The following is an 18,925-nucleotide window of genomic DNA, read 5'->3' as shown; positions in this document are numbered from 1 at the left end:
TTCTTCTGGGTGCTTAGGTTATATATGAAGAGATAGGTGAATATAAATGAAGCTTATATTTAATGAGGGAACCAAACTTAATAAATAATGTTTCTAGAATGTTGGAAGGCAATGTGTGCTGTGGACAAAAAAGTAAATCAGAGTAAGAGACGCCAGAGTGTTGAGTTGTGAAGGTTGGGGGAAAGGAAAGAGTTGAGACTGTAAATAAGGCGATCGAGGTACACCTCATTAAGAAGGTGAAATAAGTCCTGGGGATGTAATGTACAGTGTGGCGACTATAATTAATAATACTGTATTGCATGTTTGAAAATTGCTAAGAAGCTTGAGAGCAGGATGACTGCTGGGGCTGTGGGTGAGGGACTAAGCAAAAAGGAAAAAGGACTCATGGACATGGACAATCGTGTGGTAATTGCGGTGGGGAGGACCATGTAAGGGGATTAAATGGTAAGGGGAAAACATACAACAAAGGTTAAATAAAAATAAAATAAAATATTTAAATTTTTTTAAAAGTTTTATTGTGAGAAAAAAATTGTACCTATGTATGGAGACAGATGTTAACTTGACTTACTGTGGTGATCATTTTATACAAATATCAATTACTTATCTTGTACACCTGATGCTAATGTAATGTTATGTATTAAATATGCCTCATTTTTTTTAAAGGTGAAATTTGAACAGAGAGCTGAAGGTGGTAAGGGAGTTAGTCAGCTGCTCAGGTTGCGGAAAGAATAGGGAACTCCAGGACAAAGGGCCTGACACTGGAACCTGTCTGACTTCTACTCTTTGAGAATCAGGAAAGAGATCAGAATGGCTAACGTAAAATATGACCAGTAAATTTTTTTTTGTCTTTCTTCCTTATTGGTTAAACTTTGGAGGTATCTATGTGTGCCAACTATTTAGCTCAACATCCAGCACAGTGTCCCCTATAAGTGTTGGTCAACTCAAATAATATTCTCAGCAGTGATGGTTTGCAAGGCCCAGGGCCCAAGACCCCAACTAGCAGCACCAAGACCTCTCAAACTCGACTCCCATCTTTCCCAGAGCCCAGATGACCTTTCTGTTGGTTCCCTTGTCGACTGTGGGATCTCAGCCTCAATGGGAGATTCCCTGTCCTGTCCGATGGATTGCAGCTATCTTCCAAGCTATCTTTTCTCCATGGACAGATGCCTAAAATCATCTTCACTCCCCCGGAGGATCAAAAAGCTTTTTTTCCTGTCACAAACACACTCAAAACTAGATCTCCTCATGCCTTCTGAGTGTGGCAAAACAAAATTTGTGTGTTTTGTAACCTAGACCACATTTCCGGAATTCCATGAGCCTAACTCCTGTATGCAGTTGGCATCCACAGGGCAGTATAGGTTTTGAAGATGGGCAGAGTTAGAACTCTCGCAATGTAGGTGTTCTTGGGCAAGGTGTTTAATGTGAAATTCTTGCCTCATTGCAAAATAAGTCCTACTCAGAAGAGTTAGGAGGATTAAATAAAGCAATTAAAGTAAAGCATTTATTATTGTGCCTGGCTATTAGCAGAGACTCAGTAAATATTCTCTTACTTTCCATGAGCATAAGTGTCTTTGCAACTGATACTCACCCATGACCTTTAGCATCCAGCAATAACCCTTGATTCAATATATTTTCTTTCAATATTATTTGGTGTTCCTGTCCTGCCATATTTTCTTGATCACAGATACTTGCTGACACCTCCCAATATTACCTGAATCTCTTAAATTCTTACTTGCAACCGGTTCCTGATTTCTTGTAACTGCAGATTTCTTCATCTCCAGACAGCTGACCTAGAATGTAGATGAGCATCCCAGCCTCCATGGGAGGACCTTTTTTATCCTCCTAGGCTGGCTGCAAACAAAGAATTCATAACAAACTAGAAAGGAATGTTTCTTCCTGGAAGTAGAACTGAGTTTAGGTTAAACAATTCTTGATGAAAGTTAAGGATTAGTGAATGAGGAACCAAATTCTACCTGGATTTCTTTGTGCAATTTCTTCAAAATCTATTCCTATGGGGGTAGCTTTTTAAAGGAATTGCTCTTTCATAAATACTTCTTTAAATATCCTTTTAAAAATGTAGTGTTCTGGCAAAATAGTCATTTTTTAATGTAATAAAATTATTTCTGACTCAATTTCTTTAGTTTGTTCAAGGAGTTAAATGTAAATAACATTAAAAAATTAAAACATACGTGTTTCCAAGACTTGTAGACCAATATAAGATTTTCAATTTTGCTTTTCTTGTCATAGTACTTGCCCTTCTTTCTCTGCCCTCTTTAAGAGCAAATAATTTCCCAAATGATTATCTTATAACACCCCCAAAAAACTAACATCATCAAAGTGACATCACCAAAGCACCAAAGCATCTTATTGCCTTCAAACAGATCTGTGCTCTTGAAAACACAACAGCTTGTGCTTACATGTTGCCAGAACATTAGAAATTGAGTCAGCCTCTCAGGCTAATCAAAAAGCAAACAACTGAAAAATAGTTTGTTGGCTTGTGATGTTTCATTTTGCAGTTTTTGAGGCACTTGTGAAGAAGGATATGAATCCCTACAAATTCTTCCTTCTTGGAAACACTGCTAAGTGTAAGAAAGCCATTCCACTCTGCCAACTAAGCCACTCTAAGAGTGGCTCTATTCACACCTTTGCAAGAATGAAGAGGATTTGCCTCTATTCACACCTTTGCAAGAATGAAGTGGACATTCCCATACAGTTCAGGTTCTCAAGGCATCTTGGCATGAAATAGGCAAGTAAGTTAGGTTGGTGTTTCGCAACCTTTTCCCCACCTCTGCACTGCTGAGGAATATGGTACACTCTCACATTTGTACCAGCAAGTGTTTAGAGTGGTAGCATGTATGTGTGGTTTGGAAACTCCCTCTGAGGAACCTAATAAATTTCACCAGCCCTCCTCCTTCTCCTAATTGAGATCACAAATTTATACAAGGTTTTGGTGTGTAGCAAATCTTCTTAGAAATGGCCAAAAGTAAAAAGTAGAAATCACTTAGTATCTAGGTCCCAGCAATACCAAGCAAAATAAAGGTAGACTTTAAAAACTGTTGGCCTAATCTGCTCTTCTACACAGCAGATTCAGTGTCTGAGCCCCCTCTTGTGAATTAAGTGATACACTTGACCCTCTGAATGCATTATGCCATAGCCAATTTACTGAATCCTTAGAGACCTATTTAGGAAGGTATCGTTCTTTCTGAATAGGTCTCTAATGTTTTATCCAAAGTGGTTTATCCTTTATCTGAGGGAAACAGTTTTTCAGCAAATCAAAATATGTTTGGTGTACTGGAAAATATTTACTGTCTTAAGGAAATCATATCACCATCAATCTTTCTGCGTGATCCAGGGCATGATGCCTTTTGCTCTCCCTCCTTTTAATGTTATGTTAAGATTTTCTGAGGTCCTACAAAAACCATTTTTATTATTCTGGACCCTAGTTAAAAATAGCATTATTATTACTCTGACTTTGTCACAGGGAAAATAAAAGGTATCATTTTTTCCCCTTTCTGCTCTTTTCACCTGGCTGGTGGTACTGTTAACCTGACTCCTGTTAATAAAAAGGTTACACTGAGATCAAGTGTGAAACCCTCTAAATGAAGACAAATCAATAACTATGATGTGTTGAGTACATACTATAGGTTTACAACCATGCTAAGTACTAAAAGTCTCTGAAATTCTTGGCAATTGGAATTTAATAAAAGAACCAAAATTCAGATAATATTTCTAAAAAATTTCACGTTCAAAGCAATCATTCAAAAATTCCCTTGTTTTCAACTGCTGATCAGAATTACTGCATTTCCTTAATGCCATGCAAGTGCTTTCAATCCAGCTACCATGAGGCTTCATTCTATTTTTTCAGCAAAAATTACTGTCAATTCTCTTAGTTGGTTGATTAATTTCTCTGAACATAATATTACCATGTGCCATGGTTAAAGGAAGTTTACTATGATATGGTTATGCAAGTCTGAATTGGAAAGCAACAATATACTGTATTTTTTGAACTATAAAATGCACTTTTCCCCAAAATTGGAAGGAAAGGGGGTGCGTCTTATAGTCTGAATGTAGCTCACCTGGCTCACTGTGGGGGGAAGGTGGTGGTGGAACGGAGTCACAGGTTATTAAATATTTTACATTTTTTGCTTCAAATTTTTTTCATTGGGAGTAAAAGGGAGAAAACTGTACTTGAACAATGATTAAAATGAAATTTAAAAAAGAAAAAATTTTTTTTCTATTTTCCTCCTCTAAAACCTAGGTGCGTCTTATGGTCTGGTGCATTCTATACTCCTAAAAATATGGTAGGTACTTCCTCCGTTGATAACTGAGCTTAGTTTTACTTGGATTTGTGAAGGAGACATTTTTTGTGTATTTAAGTTCATTAGAACATTAAAGATCAGGCATGTTGTTTTCATGAATTTGTTATTTCAATAAATCATATTTGCCTAAAACCTTCTAAGTAGCCATACCTTGAGGAAGAACATAAAGAATGAATATCTTACCATCTCACCCATTTCTGATCTTATTTTAGAGGCTTAGTGCATAACAATACCTGATATCTCTTCCATTTCTAAATCAATGGCCTTAATGCTTGAGAATGAATACAATTATATCTTTAAGCCAATGTTTTAGGGAATAAAATACATTGTTCTGCCTTTCAATAAATGTCAAATCTATGTAGTCTGATGTTTGCTGAAGAAAAAAGTACATGTCTCATTTTATTTATAATTACTGCAATCTTTTAAAAATAATTTATCGCATAAATTACAGTCACAAACCCCACTTGTACTGTTATAAAAGAGAAGGGACGTATTTCTGAATCCAGGGAACAAAGTTTGACACCCTCGTGTAAACACCAGGGAAGTTTGGTCTTCCGCATCCATGTCCCCAGCTGACGATGCCAGTCAGAATCCATTTCCCATCACTTTTTCTTCGACAAGATAAGGGTCCACCCGAATCTCCCTACAGAAAAAGATAAGATAAGTATGAAGTACATTTGCCATTAATTTTGTCATCAATATATCTAATGGGTTGTGTTCAAAACTCCCATTCTGACAGGTTTTGCTTGACTATGCAATTACTATGTAATTCGGGCAAGTGTCAAAAATAATGTGCACAAAAAAAGAGAAACAAATAATGTGAAATTTCTAATGTCCTTTTAGAATTATTCTTCTTATAATCTAAATGCTGTATTCATCACAAGAAACTTAATTCTTTAGACCAAGAGTAACATGAGAATATTCTTGCAGGGGAAAAGCTCTTATATGTGCCCCCAAAATAATAAACCTCAACAGTAATAATAATAATTAGGTAATATTTAATGTGAGCTATGTGCTAAGCACTGTTTTGGGTCATTTAATCTTCACAGTAACCTTATGAGGCATGGTTACCTTGGAAGGTTGACCTCTACCTGTAGCCCATGCAACTTTAGGAGTTGGCACATGGTCCCAAGGAAGACAGTGGAGGTAACCTTGTGCACTTAGCCAGGTCCGGTGAAGGAACCCTAAGGATCACTGTCACAGCTGTCACAAGTGCATCACCCTCACTTGAGAGTCCCTTCTGATATCTCAACTCCATAAAGCAAAAATGGAAAACATTCAAAGAATAAAGTAATTCCTACAGTATTCATAAATTAAATTATAATATCTAGATTTTTATTTTCTCATTTTGGTGAATAAGAAATGCTGTAATGTACTCAAAGGCAAAGATAAAAAAGCATTTGAAATTTGCACTTGTATCCCACCCACACAATTCTAAACCTGATTTAGGTAAATTCCGACTAGTAGAGAAACTGGACTCTTTTTATTTTAACTGTTGCCACACCAACTCTACTAAGTTTAATTTAACCCATAGCCCCTTGTGGCTAGGTGGAAAAGTACTACAATTGACTAGCTGAATTGACTAGGACATAGTGTCTTATCATTAGAAAAACAAGTGTTCAAGTCCTAGGTCAGGCATTTACCAACTAGCTGTGGGAACTTCGGTAATTTACTTACCCTCTTCATGTCCTAGTTTCCTCTTCTGTACAATGAGGGTATAAGACTAATTTGAATTAATCTACATAAAGGACCCAGCACAGTGTGTGTGACAAAATGGGATTTCAGAAGATAGAAATCTTTATTAAATATAATAAAGGTGAATCTCTATGGCATGGTGGCTAGGGTTGTGAAAAGATGTGAGAGCAGCTCCCACTGTCCTCCTCACTCTATAAATCACCTGTTCACTTTTTGGAAATCATTTAGCTATCTGTATAGATTGGAATCTGAAGCTCAGAGCATTGTCCCCACAAAAGTGACCTCCAACTATACTACTATCAGGAGATGACAGGGGTGATGAGTGTCCTCTGTCACCTCTCCCAGTCCTCTTTCCTTTCCCTCAATCTATGTCAAAGGAGTCATTGAATAAAACCTTGTTATTTCACAAAGTAAATGGTTGCTGCTAAGGTAATAGGTAGCAACCCTCATACACTCGTGTGTGTGTGTGTGTGTGTGTGTGTGTGTTGCTTTGTTCTTTTGTTCTTGGTTTTAAGAAAATCACGGCAGAATGATAAATGCTGACTTCATTCTCTAAATGTTGGGGGGAAATACATGGGGACTAGAAAACTGAGTTTTCTAGACCCAATTATGTAATCATCTTTCTGTGATCTTAGACAGTTGGATTACAATTAGTATCTGAATTTAGCAAAGCACAAGCTAAGTTATTTCCCAGTGTTGTGTAGACCAAGTGTGAAAGCATTTATGGCAAGTATAACATGTCAGGCAAGGGAACAGCAGGATGACTTACTCTGCAAGCATCTCTCTTGCCTGACATGACGCCCGCGCAGAGCATCCGCGAAGTGATGATTCCATAGGTGGAAACACAGATGGTTTGGTCAATGAGCTCTACTTCTGCTTGCTGCAAAACAGGGGAGCCCTTATTGTCTGGAAAACATATTGGAAGCAGAAATTATGGAAATGGCTATACTTATTCAGGGTTTTATTAAACAATTTACTCATATTATCTTCTTTCATCCTCAATAACAATTTTTTAGATAAATTCTATTCTGATCCCTACTTTCCTAATGAAGCCATGGAGTCTTGGGAGGTTAAAGGATTTGTCCAATGGCACTCAACTGGCAAGTTACAGAGCAGGATTCAAACCCAAGGCTTGACTCGATCACCTGAGCTTCTATGCCATTCTCCTTCACCATACCTTCTGCATTCAGTAGGACCGGAGTCAGCAACAGTTATTACCAATACTCACTCATCAAATGAAGCAGCATAACTGATATATGGGAATGTCTGGGAAGCTATAAACACATAGCACTTTGGCTAGAGCCCTTTCACTTCCTTTTTAACTTGTGTGGCTAAGGTGGCTCAGAAAAATGCATACATACACTCATGCTTATACAGCAAGCTGGTCGAGTAGACTGTTTCCTTCTGCGACATGTGACCATGTCATTAAAGTCCTGATAGGTTACGAGTATTCAAGCAGTTAGCTGATTTCTCCCATGAGTCTACTGAGACCTCAAGAAGCCCAAACTGGTGGTGAAGATCATAGCTTCAATAACTAGGTAAAGGCAGTGAGCATATGAGAAGCTGCCCGCAATGAGTCTTCAGTTCATTATTCAGGACGGTTTTTCTGCAATGTACTCGTAATTCCAGTTTGGTCCTGGGAGGGGGTTTGTGCAGCTTCCACTTACTCCCCTGCCACCTGGGTTCTCTGCCCACTCTGAGATGGCTGGGAGGTAAAGAGTAAGTATTAGCACTAACTCTTGGGGAGATATTCACCAAGTTTTGGGTTTTTCTCTTCACTATATATTTAGAAGCAGCCCTGAGTCCTAGACCATGGAAGACCTTGGCAGGGCAGATGCAGGGCTACCTTATCAGAGACTCAGACTCTTGTGCATAATGAAAAAGATGCCCCTTCTGGCTGGAGGAAATTTAAAAAGCCACCCCCTCTCAGTAGACCAATCTAGGCTGATGGAGAAGCAAAGGGTAGGCTGGATTTCAGCCCTCACTCTCATTGCCTTGGTTAGTTTTCCTGTGTGAGACATACTTGTATAATCCTCCAGACAGCTGTCTATGAGTTGGCACACTAAGGGGTGTATGTGTGTGTGTGTGTATTCTTCCCTCCTTTATGAAAATGAGCCCCTTGTTTGGGTGAAAAGGGAACCTAAAAATAAGACAGAATTTCTTGCTCTTTTACATTGGAAAACCTAGCAAATACCCTCTGAGTTTAAAAGGCTATCTACTCAGTCCTGCCTTTTTCATAGGTGCCACCCTCACCCCTTATGAGGCAGGTTCTGTTTCTTTTGGAGGTAAAGGTAAAGCATCATAAAACAGAAATAATAATACCATCCTCCATTCTACCTCTCAGAGTTGTTAGAAGGCTCAAATGAGACCATGGATGAAAACCCTGTCTATGAACACCAAAGCACTACAACAGCAAGAGTTATTATTATCTGGAGAGGAAGAGCATGGCTGTTCACCCCACACACACCTGCTTCGTGCCTTCGCCCCCAGCCGGTTACCCAGCACTTTTCCCCACTGCGTACTTTCTGGCCTGCGGGAGGGATGCATATTGGCTGAATGAGCTGCTTCAGAGTCTCAGGCCAGGCGATGCTAAGCTGTAGCAAGGCAATATCATAGTCAAAGGTCTGGCTGTTATAGTACTCATGGACTACAATTCTTCTCACTGGGGAGACGAACTTGGCATTCCCCTGCACATACATCCCGAGGTGAGCGGTCCATGGCGTGGGGTCTGACAGCCTGGTGGAGAAGGAATGAGGCATGAGGTCAGTGGCTTAATGAACCACACATGGTGAAACCAGCACTCGCAGAGAGATGAGGAAAGGGAGACCTGATCCTCGGTCCCTCCCTGTCTCAAATCCAGTGACTACACTGGCTCTGTCTGTGTACATGGCAAGAACCACTTCTCTGAGCCTCCCTTGTCTCCACAGTAAAGCCAGAGATAAAGTCAGGTATAGTAAGGGTGGTGAATGATAGCTCTGTACCAGGAAATTCTCTCGGCAACATCCTAAGGGAATGTTTTAGATTTTCTCACCACTGGTATTTCACAAACCACACACAGGCCAAGAATGTTAGTGCCTAGAACTAATATTACGTTCTTCCTATTGATGCTGACAGCAGTACTGGTATTTGATGGAGACAGCCAGGCCCAGTAAGACAGTGGTCTGGGAAACCTTTTGCAAATTCAAATGATATGAATACCATGATAGATTAGAAATCAATGTGTTATAAACAGGAATTTAAAGAAATTCTTTTTTGTAAACTATCAGAAGCTTTGAAGATCACTGCCCTAACTGCTCAGGCATGACCATTCACGGGGCCACACTCCCTCTTAGTCCATCCATAACCCTACCCCCTGACCCCCGTGGCCTTGCACAAAGTCACCAAGGGTCTTGTAGTCTCCACGGGAGGTTTCCATCTGCACCAGCACAGCCACCTTACTCTGATGGGGTGAAGAGAGTGTGGGAGCTTTGGAAGAAAAATAAGGACAGAACCCAAAGAGTGTGGCCCTTAATTTGCTTAGCTGATGTCTCATAGGTGGTACTGAGGACCTGGAAGGGTATTAAGGTTAACATGTTACTTGGAGCAGTTTCAAAGCATAAAAGGCTACCAGTTAAACAAAAACCACATTAGCCATTAACAAGAATCCTGTCATTTCCAGCAGAAGCAAACACTCTTATTACATAACTTTGTGGAAATCTTCCATCCACTTCAAAATTTTTGAATAAAAAATTAATGAAGTTTTCATATCTAAGATCCAGTAGGTTCCAAATAAATTTATATTTTAAGTGAATTATTTTCTGGGATTTCCTTCCCCCTTTAGCTGGAAGGGTATCTGCTCCATAATAGTCCCACTGGCAGAGGCAGGCAGAGGCAGGCAGAGCCCTTCCAATGCCAGTCTCAATGGCCCTTTCCAAAATGCCTCTCTATGATACTGTGATTTATGATAAGAAATATTTGTTTGGACTTCATCCCCTCCGGCACAGAGCTCCTAAAACCCTTAGAATTTCCTGAGTGATGAGAGGCACAAAGGGGTCTTTTGTTATGTTAATGAGGTGATTTGGGGGTTCCTGTTGCTGGGTTGCCAGGAGAACCAACCACTTGATTAGAGGATTGAAACTTTCAGTCCTACACACCTGACCTCTGGAAGGGAGAGGGGCTGGAGCTTGAATCAATTGCCAGTGCTTGATGATTTAATCAACCACATATATAATGAAATCTCCATAAAACCCCTAAGGACAGGGTTCAGAGAGCTTCCTGGTTGGTGAACATGTGGAGATTTGGGGAGAGTGGCACTCTCAGGGAGGGCATAAAGTCTCTTTGTCCTTTCCCCATACTTTGCTCCATGAATCTCTTCCATCCAGCTATTCCTGAGTTATATCATTTTATAATAAGCTGGTAATCCAGCAATAAATGTTTCTCTGAGTTTTGTGAGCCACTCTAGCAAATAAATAGAATCCTAGGAGGAGGTGGTTTGAACTTCCATCAATAGCTGGTGGTTCAGGAGTAAAGATGACAGCCTGGACTTGAATTGGCATCTGAAATGGTGGCAGGGGCAATCTTGCAGGGCTGAGCCTTTAACCTGTGGCAATGGCATTATCTCTAGGTAGGGAGTGTCAGAAATGAGTTGAATTTAGGGCACCCAGATTGTGTGGGAGAATTGCTTGGCGGAAACTCCCATCACCACCTTGGAAATCGGGTGCAGAATTCTTCCCACTCTACAAAGGGATCCCCACATGCAGCCGTCCTCCAAAGCCCACGCTTCTCCACACACTCCCATAGGTTGGCTCCTTCCAACTTGAAAGCCCTATCCTGTTTTCTCAGTCTAGTAAAAGCCTACCCACTCTTGATGTCCCTTTGTGTTGTTTTACATATATCAATAATTCCTAGAAGAAATGTTTGGCGCACAGTTGGTTCAGAAACCCCTCCATAAAATATCAACTGGATTAAGTGAATGCCACCAACAGGAAGCTTCTTCCCACAATGTGAAGGCAGATGTACTGCGTGTGGTCAGAGTGTGCCACTTTCAAGTACCTGTTACCATGGAAACAGTGGGCCGCAGAGAGAAGCCACTCCCTGGAGATGACAGAGGCTCCACAGTAGGCAGATCCAATGAAGTGGAGGCTGACTTGCCACGGCCACCCGCCTTCCTGCGTGTCGGTGCCCCCGATGATGCGGTGGAAGGTGGAAGAACTCCTGCTGCAGCCTTTAGGAGAGGAAGGGTCACGTGATTTAAAGGCAGACTGGGAACAAAAATAGAATTAAATAGGGTTTAGTGCTGAGTTTGTAACTGACTGACTCTGCCAGGCAATTTGAAATCTGCTTATCTGGATGGGAGGTGATATGTGGGTCTTTCGGAAACCAGCACCAGCTCCCTCCATCTGGAAAGCGGGCTGGGGCAGCGCTTTTCTGGGTGATAACGTGAGGGCGGAAGGGGACCTGTTAGCAACCTCTGCACTGATAGGAACGGCAGCTGTGGGTTTAGATCGTTAGGTAAAAGGCAAAGATTAGTTCCAAATGCAACAGCATTGAGAGTGTCTTTGAAAGTTGTGCTGACTTGAGAAAAATGTTTGAGAAAGAATTTGTAAGTCCAAAACTAATGAAAACCTATGAAGAAAAACTGGTTATCAGAGCAATTCTTTTCCAGTGTAAACAGTATTGATAAGGATGCAGAGTGACCATGGCGCCACATTAGAGGACAAACAAGTAACTGCGACACGTGGCAGGTTACAGTTTTCAAACCACAGCTAAACCAGAAACCAGCACTTACATTTGACCTCACATGAAGCACAGTTCACAGAGTCGCCCACTGCGTGCCAGCGTGCATTTCTTTTCTCACAGTTTTTTATTACCTTGATTAGAGTTGGTACAAATTGAAGTTCTCATTATAAACACCTGGTACATTAATGCTTGTTTTCAAGAAAGAAGGTGGAATCTACTCTAGTGTTTCTATTCTAAGGAATGATTTCAGATTCAGTTCACCAATATTCTTTTCCCAGCCTAAGGCAACCTCTGCCAGGGGGATCACATCAAGAAGGGAAGGCAAATGAAAACCTGAAGGAGGAAAAGAAATCAGGAGGAACACATCGCTACTCACTGCAGCCTTCTTCATCGCTTCCGTCTGGACAATCCACAGTCCCATCACATTTTGCATTTTGTTTCCTAAAGCAAATATCATTGCCACACTTAAAAGTTCTGTTGTTGCATGGAATGCCTAAAAATGAACAAAAGACAGGGTTTTTCCCAGCCAAAACTAGATTTGAGTCAATGACACTGAACTCTGCAAAGGACAGCTTGGGCACAGCTTTAGGCCATGACCTCGCTGCTGTTATCTTGTTTTCCAAGAAAAATTTTGAGCAAAAATCATCACTGTACTCAGTCCTCTTATACCATTAGTGAGAAAAATGAACAGACTGTGGATTATAGCACATTTGTTCACAACCCTGGCAGCGTGTGTTTCTGCAGGGGCTGGAAAAAATACCATGTCCCATCACAGTTTCTCGCAACTTCCTCTATAACTGGTCCTCAGGGTCCTTTAGCCTTGAGCAGCATTAGAAGCAAGTAAGCAGTGAAAATCTTCCAGTATTCACACACACACACACACACACACACACACACACTCCACCCCAGTTAGTGACGGATTGTCCCATTCTGCTCATGACTGACAGGATTCCCAGGTTATGGGATTTTCAGTACTAAAACAGAGAATGACCTGGAAAACCTGAGACAAGTTGATTATTATAATACAACAAAGGCATTTGATTGGAATTTAAGACAATTTTGTAGGAAGAACAGCAGAGGGCAGAGGACCCTTCCTCACTCTGAGTGCAGTTCAGCTCATCCTGGCCATCCTCACAGTCCCTGAAGCCGTCGCAGACCAGAGGGCTGTGCTGCCTGGAGGAGCTGGTGTTGCAGGCAGGCTTGAGAGCCGCTGGAATGAGAACAGACAGACCAAGAGTGAGCAGCCTGAGACTCGGCAGGGCTCTCGGATGATGAGCAGCGCCCCTCTAAGGGTGCACAGGGTGAGGATGTCAAATAAAATGAAGTCTGTTTTCCTCAAAACGGACACATTCATGGAGAAAAGTAAATGTGTGCACTTTGGTGTAATTTCTAATGCTTTGAATTTGTTGGAACTGATTTTTTGCTTTTGCATCAATGTGTTAAACTCTGGGAGGGATGTTTAATTACAATTAAATGCATCATAAGATTTTATTTTAAGAAAAATAAAAACTATAAGCTGTTATTTAGATTGGACTTATCTACCTTCCTAAACAAAGTGGGAGTGTCCTGAGATTGCAGATTTTGCCTTACTCTTCTCTACCTCAAGCCTCTGACCAAGTACCAAGTAGTAGGTGCTCATTAAAAGTTTGTTGTATGAATTTTAAATGTGAAATCTGAGAGGACAACAGGCCTGTAGTCTATATGTAAGGAAAACTCTCTTTAAAATGATTTTACCCTGAGAGAGTCATATTCTGAATTAGAAAATACCAGTGTATCATAATTTTTCCAAAGTATTTTCAAAAATTACCTTTATATTACTGATAGGCACAGTATATTAGCAGGCACTCTTAGAAGGTATGATTTCTTAGACATTTCTGGTTTTGTGAAAGTTATCATTTTTGCTATCTGCTTCCCTTTTTTCAGGGGCATCTCTGTGAGGGGCAGGGAGAGGACACTGCTGCCTTAAAATGGCCCACCCACTGAGCCTCTGGGAGCCCCAGGTGGACTCCTGGGGAGTAGCTCTCAAATGGCACATGAGGAGCAATGACCACCAGAACACAGCTCTTATTAGAAAGTGGCAATAATTGCTTTTGTTTGGTGCAAGGAATAATAATAATGTTAAAACAAGCAAGCAAACAAAAGCAACCTCAATTACAATAATGATCATTATTTGTTCTCTTAATAAATAGAAGACCCTATAGATTCAAAAGGTCAATGAACCATAGGTGAAAAGGGCTTTATTCTATTTTGTCAATTTAAAAAAAAAGGTATAGAGTCAAAGGTTATTTTTCATGAATGTATTTTTTTCACAATTAGTTATTTTAACCACAATATTTCTCTACAAACATAAAAAAGATTAAATAGCTTCATCACCACAATTAGCTGAGTCAAACTCTGATTGTTGGGAGAAGGTGTTACCAACAGTGTCACAGGATCCTGTGAACTATCACCCCCACTTGGCTCCCTGAAATCAGACGCAGGCTCAGAAACACAGCGCAAATAGTCATGAAAAGCCAACATAAATTTTCTGCCCATCCTAGGAATAGCCAATACCCCACACTTTAATCATCACCAGTGTGATGTTGATGCGAACTATACAGATAGAAAATGTAATAATTCTTTTATTCACAACACCTGTGCTCCCTAAATTAGCATGCTGAAAGAGTTTACTTCTCTGCAGACAGAGATTCTCTCTAGATGAAAAACTGTGCTTTAAAATAGGATTGTTGTAAAAAATAATATAGGATTGTTGTATCTGAGCTTGTGGTTGACTAAATCACTAGCCACAGGACCCCGCTCCCTGTGGCTATGTTAGCACCCCCGCCCTCACCGTGACCTCAGATGGTGCAGGACGAATTTCCCCTCCTCCGACTATGGCCTTAGCTGTCTGATTTGCTTTAACTGATGGAATATGACACAAGGGATGGTGTGCCAATTCCAGACCCACAACTTAAGAGGAACCATGTGATTTTGTTGAGCCTTCCTTTGCTTCTAGCATTGCCCTGGCTTCTTCTCAAAGAAGGAAAGAGCCATAAGGAGCAAACTTGTCCCTAACCTGGGAAGAACCAAACTCAGGAGGATCCACTGCTTGAAGCAGAGCCGCCCAATGAGTCTAGCCTAGACCAGTCACATCTCAGAAGACCCACAGATGCAGGACTCAGGACAGATGATTGCTGTAAACCACTGAGCCCGGGGTAGTCTGTATACAGCTGCAAAGACCCAGGAGATGCACCAGGAGCAACAGTGGCCCTAACAAGTTATTTACTCATAAGAACGTTGTGGTAAAAGCTTGATTACTCACCACAGAATAGCTCATCACTTTCATCAAAGCAGTCATTTACTCCATCACACCGCTGGGCCTGAGGGACACACAGGCCAGAGGAGCATCTGAAAGATCCAACAGGGCAGGCTACAGAAAAGAAAAAAATAGCAAATCCTGTGTGGGTCCCTAAAAGTCACCAGGCCACATTAATAAAGAAATACGGAGTGTTCAGTGCTTAAGGAGTTGACAGTATAGCAGTAGTAATTACATAACTTGTCCATCAATCTAGGTTATAGGCTGAAAAACAAACAAACTAAAAAAAGCAGGATTTAGGAGAGCAAAGAAAGCAAACGAATTTGCCAGAAACTCTGAGTCAATGTTGCAGCCAAGTCACATGTACAGCCAAACCTCTACTCCACCTTTGACACAGTGCTACGGCTTTATCATTGACTCAAAGAAAGTGAGAGCCGTGAGGTTCCCTAGAGAGTCCAGCACCCTTAGTGTGCAATCTTTAGACACCCCAGAGAATTATAAATAGGCTCTGGTGTCTGAATCCTCCATGATCGGATGCAATATTCTGAGAAGTCTGTGCCTTTCATTATATTTTCAAGTAATCTCTGTCTCAAAATATATGAGTAACCACAGATCTTAGAAAGTTGGACCTAGAGAGTATTTAGTGACTGGCCTTAAAACTCAGGACTCCTGCCTCCAACCCAGTCCTTTTTTCTTTTTTTCTTCACTTCAATCAGGCTACAAGTGAAAGATTCCCTCCCTGATCTTGAATTGTGAAGACTGGCTTATAGCTACATATAATAGAAATGACAAATCCTTCCTCCATGCTATGGTCTGAATATCCATGCCCCTTCCCCAAATTCATTCGCTGAAATCCTAATGGTGGCTGGGATAATGTTAGGAGGTTGGGTCTGTGAGAGGTGATTAGGTCCTGAGGGTGGGCCCTCTCCAGAGTGCCATCAGTGCTCTTATAGAAGAGGCCTCACAGAGCTCCTCGAGTCTTCCACCATGAGAGGGTACAAGAAGACGTCGGTGATGCCAAAGAGGGCTCTCTCCTGACCATGCTAGCACCATGGTCTTGGACTTCCATCCTCAAAAACTATGAGAAATAAATTTCTGTTCTTTACAAGCTGCCCATTCTGTGATATTTTCTCATAGCAGCCTGAATAGACTAAGACACTGCATGTGTGCAAAGGAGTTCGGGAGAGTGTGTGATCAGGTCACCACTATCTCAATGACACTCAGTGGAGAGGATGAGTTCCTGCAAAATAATCATGGCTTAAAGGAAAAAAAATGATTAAAAATAACATGGCTTCCTGTGTACCTGTGTCCTTGCTGCAAATGCCAATATTCTCACATTCAGAAGTGTACTATTTTATGTCCAGAAACAGGTATATTGGGGATTAGCAAAAAAAAAATGTGATCTAGAGGAGCTTTCTGTCTGGTTTTATCCTCTTGGAGTTCTATGTGGTTAACCCTGACTTTTCCCCTTTTAAAACACATCAAGAATTTCCTGAGCAAGTTAGTATCGAATCCCTCCAGTGCTAATGACTTGCTTCAAACTTCACTTTTTCCTACTGACTGCTTCCTGGACACTGTCCCAGCAGTTCTCAGTGTGAAGTTTGACACTCTGAGGACTGGTGGCTGAGCTTCCCTTAACCGACCAGCGCTCCCTATATATTATAGGCCAAAATGAGTCATAACTGTTGTTCTCCGAGCCCTCAAATGCTGGTGTACGCATATTTACCAACAGTTATGGCTGGCAAGAACAAATGAAGAAATGGGCTTGTTGTATTTCTTAGGAATCATGTGAGATGTTATTTTTAATTAAAAAAAAATTTTAGCCTCACCAGAGGATATTTTTTCATTATTTTTAGGGAGAGGGAGAAACATTGATGCGAGAGAGAAACATCAATTGGTTGCCTCCAGTAAGTGCCCCAACCAGGGATCAAACCCCCAACCTAGGCATATGCCCTAACTGAGAATCAAACCTGCAACCCTTTGGTTACAGAACCATACTCCGAACAACTGAGCCACACCGGCCAGAGTGTGAGGTCTTATTTTTCAAATATTTTTATAAAGCAATAATACACAATTATATTATTTCTTTATAAACTATAGCAGTAATAAATATATAATTTGTGCATTATTTATTATATATTTATTTTACATTATATATGTATTCGTGTAGTATATTTAATAAAAATAAAAACATAATAGAAAACAGCAGAAATAAAGCAGCTTTCATTCCTTTAAATTCTCCAAGTTTAGAGTTAAAAAGTATTAGCTTCCTTTTACCGATTTATTAAGATTTTCTAAGGAGCTGGCCCCAGGCTTACGTTGACTGATGTTGTAACTGCCATATTCCACCAAAAGTGGCTTGTCAGAAAGCCTCGAACTGCACTGCAGCTGAATGTGAACTAGGGGGCTGGGCACTCGGAACACAGTCTGGTGATCCATGTATGAGCCACAGTACCTGGGGAGACAAGAGGACACAGGAGACAAAAGACACCAGCAATGAGGACCTTTCAATTGCATTTCTACTGACAATGAACTCACTAATGATTTGGTCATCTGGGTTCTGTAAGCATTTCTTTCTCCCTTTTTAAAAATTCTCACCTGCACCAGAGGACTCTTTTTTTTTCATTGCTTTTAGAGAGAGTAGAAGTGAGAGAGGACCGAAGAGAGGAACATCAATAGGTTGCCTCCAGCACACACCCAGACCATGAATTGGATCCATAACCTAGATATGTGCCCTAACCAGTAATGAAACCTGCAACCCTTTTGTTACAGACCAAAGCTCCTACCAACTGAGCCTCGCCAGCCAGGACATAAGCATTTCTTATGGAAGAACTGATGGTTATCATTCTAAGCTAAATGTCTGTGCTTGAGTAATGTCTGAGCCTTATATGTTTTCCTCTGCTAAGTAGAACAAGAGCAGTACCATTGACTGTTAGTTCCCCCTTTGCTCTCCTCACCAACACAAATCAGAAAAAATATGGGTTTCATGCTCCAGGTCCCCACTTTTTTTTCCTGTGTAAGTCACTGTGTAATATTGCCTGCTTTTGCCTAGTTTTGCCTACAAACCTCTCTACAGAGCACAGAGGAATAGAGGAGCTCGGGTTGAAAATATACAAAAAAATCCCAGCAACACTTAAAGCAAAAGACAACAATATTATTTCAAACTCAGTTGGAATCTGATGCACACTTCAGAGATTGTCCTTGGCAGAATTTCAAAGTAGTAATGTCTGTCTGCAATATTTCTCTATCTCAGTTTTTCTTACTTGTCTTTAACTGACAGAAAATTACTCTTGTTCAAAATTCTTACTATATGAGCACTATGGTTAGTGAAACATGAAGCCTTACTACTCAGGGGCTCGTGATAGGTTAGGCCTCTGCCTGTGTAGGTCAGGCTCTTCTCAGGGTGAAATATGCAAGGTCTCGGAAGGAAACAGGAGACCCGAGGCTGAGGGGGATGTCTTCTACTGGAATCTGTGACTGTCAATCCTTCTGGGTCCTCACAGCACTTGGGAATCAACTGTGTTCCAGGATCAGACATTGGCATTCAGTAGGAGGAGCATACAGGTATCCTATGGTGTCAGCATTTGAAGCAGAAAAGCATTCACGTATATTTAAGAAAGTACCTTTGCAGTCAGCTGAAGTTAGGACTTGTGGACTAATAAACCAGCTCCTGGTGAGGCAGGAGACAGCATAGAAAGCTCAGGAAGAGCTCTGAGACTGCAATATTATTACTGGCCACTGTCTAGGATCCTGGTTGCCAGGAAACACCTTTTACCAATTAGGTACATTAAATGGTAAACCGAGGCAGGGAGGAGGAAAGAGACATGTCTCAAATACTAACTCAGCAGTCCTGAGCCTGGTCTGGTAATACTGCCAGGTGTTCCAATATCACAAGAAA

The 18,925-nt window shown here is 40.9% G+C and overlaps 1 protein-coding gene across 1 annotated transcript in view; it reads right to left on the bottom strand.

The window, feature by feature from the left end:
- Positions 1–4,270: 4,270 nt before the first annotated feature.
- TMPRSS7 (transmembrane serine protease 7) overlaps positions 4,271–18,925 on the bottom strand; it is a 29,708-nt gene continuing 15,053 nt past the window's right edge. Inside the window, exons 9-16 of the mRNA XM_028505068.2 lie at positions 17,346–17,482; positions 15,034–15,141; positions 12,832–12,942; positions 12,109–12,225; positions 11,046–11,217; positions 8,482–8,750; positions 6,784–6,920; positions 4,271–4,962 (exon numbers count right to left, since the gene is read on the bottom strand). Coding sequence (XP_028360869.1) covers positions 4,792–4,962; positions 6,784–6,920; positions 8,482–8,750; positions 11,046–11,217; positions 12,109–12,225; positions 12,832–12,942; positions 15,034–15,141; positions 17,346–17,482 — 1,222 coding nt within the window. The 3' untranslated portion in view covers positions 4,271–4,791. The remainder of the gene's footprint in view (positions 4,963–6,783; positions 6,921–8,481; positions 8,751–11,045; positions 11,218–12,108; positions 12,226–12,831; positions 12,943–15,033; positions 15,142–17,345; positions 17,483–18,925) is intronic.

Source organism: Phyllostomus discolor, chromosome 2 (genome assembly GCF_004126475.2).
Source record: "Phyllostomus discolor isolate MPI-MPIP mPhyDis1 chromosome 2, mPhyDis1.pri.v3, whole genome shotgun sequence".
NCBI lineage: Eukaryota > Metazoa > Chordata > Mammalia > Chiroptera > Phyllostomidae > Phyllostomus > Phyllostomus discolor.
Note: the sequence above shows the minus strand (reverse complement) of the source record. Positions and strands in the feature narration are given on the sequence as shown.